Raw genomic sequence first — 4,591 nt, forward strand, 5'->3', positions numbered from 1 at the left:
ACCGGCCAACAACCTCCTTTACGGAAAATTCGGGGCCACAAGTCTCAAGTGCAAGTATCACCTGCAAGGCAAACCCAATGAAGCTGTTAGGATTACCTTCATATACTTCTATGCCCATAACTCTTCGTGTCCGGGCCGGGACTCCCCCTTACAGGCGTGTGGACGTCCAAAGGCGCTGGAAGGTAGAGGTGCAAGGCTAGAGGTATCAGAGTGGCCGTGGCCGGGTGTGGAGCTTCCCCAAGCCTGCATCTGCAATGGCCTGTACCTTCCTGCAACCCTACTGTCCTACTCCGCCTCTGTTACCATCACCTTCACCGTCATTGGTATGGATGTCTTCGATGACTTTTCACATTTCAACTTTGAACTGGAATATGAGTTTGTGGAAGTGGAAGCATGTGAGGAAGACCGCATTGTGACGGGGGAGGCAGGCACTCTAAGCCTAGCTCTGCGCCCTTCTCCAGGGCCATGTCGTGGCCACCCCTGGCTCCTTCAACCGGCCTCAGATCACTTCCTATTGGTGTCAGTGCCAGGTCGTGCAATCAGAGGTGGCTTGCAAGGTATAGCTCATGGGCGGCTGGTAGCTACAGAAGATCCCATGCCTCCCGCAGAGTGCCAGAGTTCTGAGCTACATGTATATCAGCCAGGAAATCCAAGGCCTCTAAGTGCCGTGTGTGTCTCCCCAGGCTCTGCAGAGACCGTGCATGTTTTCTCGGAAGGGTTCAATGAGCCCCTTTCCCTAGACTATCTCGGAGAAGCTGCACGATCCCTCGTCGTGGTCTTACTGAGCCGACCTGCATACCTGTCAGGCCAGTCTTCACAGCAGCAACACAAAGCTGTGGATGTACAGTGGGTGGAAGCAGCACCACGATGGCTTGCAACTCGATGTGCAACAGAATGTCCTGCAGTACATGCTTGCATCAGTGCCTCACTCTTTTGTGATGGCACATGGCACTGTCCTTCGGGTGCCGACGAGGCTGTGGTGACGTGCCTTATGGCCCTATCACCTTGGCTCTGGCTAGCCTTCGGGCTAGCTGTCGGCTGCGTCTCCGTGCTCTCGAGCTGGTGGGGCTGGACTCTGTGGAAGTCCCGGCGCGGCCGCAGCTCCACCGGCTGCAGCGAGGAGGTTCTCACACCCGGCCACCACGAGTCGCCTCCGGAACCACCTGAATACCCTGACTGCATTGATGTGGACTTCGAAACGACCGTCTGACAATACGCGCCCCGTGGGGACGATGCTCCCCCGGGGCTGGCTGCACTTCTTGGTCGTCTTGCTGCGCTCATCAATGGCTGGAATTCCTCTCGCCATGGCCAGTCTAATGACGGTGGCCGACCGCGGCTTGCACACAATGGCACGAGGAATACCCCTGCGTACCAGTACAATGGGGTTCGACGTCTACCTGATCTTCGGCTACCTAATGGGGCTCACAACCCAGGGGTCCGACTGTCCAATGGGACACACAGTCCCCCACCACTGCTTAGTCCCAAGAAGGAGAAGATGCACCTCAAGGCTCGTGAGAACGAGAAGCCAGCTTTGAGTCCTTCCTCTGATAAGGCCAACAGTCCTTCTTGGAGTCTGACGAAGGTGAGTCATGACGAGGAGACAGAAGACAGCAAAAGCATCACGAGTGGCAAGCAAGAGTCCTACAAACCCTTAGAGGAGATGGAGTGGCCGACCTGCTTCCCTGCTCCGCCCAGCAGTCCGAGCAGCACAGGCTCCTCCCCGTCGCGAGAGTATCTGCACGAGATTTCGCCCTCGCCGCCGCCCGACTTCCGGCACGAGACCTCCCCGCTCCCGCCGGGAGACCACCACCACAACACGGCGACTCTCCCTCTGTCTCACCTCCGCCCCGAGTCGTCCCCCCCGCACCCTCGTCCGCCTCACCCATCGCCCTCAGGCGGCTCCTCTTCGCCAAATGGTCTAGAGCAACAGAACTCCCCTTCACCGCCACCGAATTTCCGTTGTGGCATGTCACCACGACATGGCGAGGCTCCTGTTGTGGTGAAGCTCGTATCGGAGGCTCACCAGAAAGCTCACCGTTCACCCTCGTCGAATGGAAATCGTAGGTACGAGAGGCCGCCATCACCTCTTGGAGCTCGTCACTATGACAAGCCAGCATCGCCAGTTGGAGTCCGTCGGTTTGAGAGGACGCCCTCGCCACCCACGGACTACCGGTGGGTGTATGTAAATGACCTGCAACGTCAGACATCAGTGTCGCCGCGCTCTGCCGCCTCGCCTTCGTCGGGTGACCATCGACAATCCTCAGCGTCTTCTCCCAGCCAAGCAAGTGTCATCATGCTCTCTCCAGCAAAACTGCAGTACGATGCCATTTCTCACCACGCCCCTCGCCCTGTTGTTCCCCCTGCGTCCCCCAACACCTTCAGGCTTCCTAACTCATCCCTGTACGGCCAGTCCACCACGTCTTCCTCTTCCACCAACACCTCCCAGCAGGACAGCTCCTCACTCATCCTCTACAATTCATCCCCATCACCTCCTCTCCCCAACCTCACTGACCAGGACTCCCCGCTCTCCCCGAGGTCAGGGGACGTCCGTGAGCTGGTGACGCAGAGAGCCGTCACCCCGCCCTTCCCTCTCACTCTAGACTCCGAGGTGTACGACACCCCCAGAACCCAGCCCGAGACGCCGCGCACTTCATACAGCAACCCCAGAGCCCAGGCCGAGACTCCGCGCAGTGTGTATGACAACACCCAACCATTGCTGGCGAGCCGCGAGGACCACCGCGTCCGATTTGCGTGCGAGGTTCCTGACGTGGCGAGAAGCACGCCAGTGCAAGGGAGAGACAGTGAGAACCCTCCGACGCCGCCTCCTATTCCGGAGTTCTTTGAAAACGACGACGACGACGAAGACGCTGTAGCTCCGACGCCTCCGCCGTTGCCGAAATTCTTCGACGCGGAGAGCTCACCATCACTCTCGCCGCCCACAGGGGAAGACACGGCGCCCGTGTCACCGACGCATACCGAGATCCGGCACGACGTCTCGCCTCCTCCTCAGAGTGAGGTGCAGTACCCCGACGTCCAGCCCGTGGCCGAGCACAAGCATAGATGTTTGCTGACACACCCGCAGTTGAGCGTAATACAGGAGAGCCCGTCGCCGCAGTCACACTCTGACAGCACACATGACAGCCCGTCGCCTCCGCATCAGAGACTGAAAACGCCGTCGCCGCCGTCAGATCGCTCGGGCGCGGCGGACACGGAAGGGTCGCCTCTGTCAAGTACGGATGGCAGGGAGCCCGAGAGCCCCCCGCCACAGCCGCACTTCCACATCAATACAGAGAGTCCACCTCCACAGCCGCCATTCGACATCCACACAGAGAGTCCGCCGCCACAACCTCAGCATGGCAAGGACGACGAGTCCTCCTCGTCCTCAGCGACTTCTCCAGGAGCAATGGCCTACAGTCCGAAGGAGGAGAAAACCTCCTCCTCCTCACCACCGCAATCTCATTCGCAGCCCACGACGAACGAGAAGACGAAGGAGAAAGAGAAGTCTCCTCCTCCCTCGTCAAGCGAGGAGTCCTCCTCGAAGTCCTCGAGTAAGAAAGACGGCTCGTCCTCCTCCTCTGCCAAGAAGGAAGAGAGTAGGCCTACCTCTCCCGAGCTGTACTTCAGCCTCCCGGACAATTGGCCTGCCTACCCGCCCTTCCTGTTCGGCGACTCGGACTTCCCGCCCCCTTGATCGCTCGGCGGAAGAACTAGTGATATTACCCTTAGGGATTATAGTCGGCGGGCGACGCTGACGGCAGCCGAGGACGCTAAAGAGAAGACTAAGACTCGCCAGGCTGGTTGTCAGTGAAAGTAAGAAGAAACAAAGTAAAAAAGAAAAAGATCGAAGAGTGTTGGAGAAAATTAAATGAGTGTGATTGCTTACCAAGTTCTTGTTTATATAACAAAACATGAAGTGATAAAAGTACATATGATTCATATGATATTCATGAAAATAAACAAGTCTGGTGTTTACATACTGCCAATGTAGCAACGCGTGTTTACAAGTGTGTACATTGCTTAAGGATTTTAAAGGTACAAGTGAACAAGAGCTTTCCATAATATATAAGTGAAGTGGGCTACTTGTTACACAGACAATGAGGCAGCCTTTTTCAATGATGTGTTCAGTACCTGGCGGAGGTGAAGCGATTCCCTGCATCTCCGCATAAGATGATCAACCTTGACACTTCAGTGATGAAACAGACTCGAACTTTTATGCCGAGCGTGAACAATTCTCGATAAAGAAAGGATACGAACTTCTGTCTTCTTGTGTTGAACTGGAGAAATGTATTTCTTTAGGGTTGTGATATTACTGATATTTTTAAGATGATTTTGTTGACACAAAAAGAAATAATAAATCCTATGGAAATTAGTGTGTGATATGCATTATATTAGAAAGCTCTTGGCGAACTCAAGGAAGAAGTCTATACTTTAGGTGTTCGGGCATTACAGAAAACGGATTCTCATTGATCGAGAAGGGCAGACTTAACTGTATATACAAACAGATGTAGATGTATAAAGAAAAAAGATGAATATATCTATATAAAAACAAAACAAAACAAAAGAAGAATGATTAATTAAAACAAGAATCAGA

At 54.8% G+C, this 4,591-nt stretch overlaps 2 protein-coding genes across 2 annotated transcripts in view; both read left to right on the forward strand.

Annotated features, from left to right (window-relative positions):
* LOC113819559 (uncharacterized) overlaps positions 1 to 1,210 on the forward strand; it is a 5,935-nt gene extending 4,725 nt beyond the window's left edge. The window contains exon 2 of the mRNA XM_070120288.1: positions 1 to 1,210. This exon is cut by the window's left edge and continues 1,474 nt beyond it. Coding sequence (XP_069976389.1) covers positions 1 to 1,210 — 1,210 coding nt within the window.
* A 22-nt stretch (positions 1,211 to 1,232) lies between these two features.
* LOC113819558 (uncharacterized) lies at positions 1,233 to 3,691 on the forward strand. The gene is made up of 2 exons (XM_070120287.1): positions 1,233 to 1,435; positions 1,480 to 3,691. Exons 1-2 carry the CDS (start codon positions 1,233 to 1,235, stop codon positions 3,689 to 3,691), a joined length of 2,415 nt encoding a protein of 804 aa, XP_069976388.1.
* The last annotated feature ends 900 nt before the right edge of the window (positions 3,692 to 4,591 follow it).

Source organism: Penaeus vannamei, unplaced genomic scaffold (genome assembly GCF_042767895.1).
Source record: "Penaeus vannamei isolate JL-2024 unplaced genomic scaffold, ASM4276789v1 unanchor4319, whole genome shotgun sequence".
In the NCBI taxonomy this organism is placed as follows: Eukaryota; Metazoa; Arthropoda; class Malacostraca; order Decapoda; family Penaeidae; genus Penaeus; species Penaeus vannamei.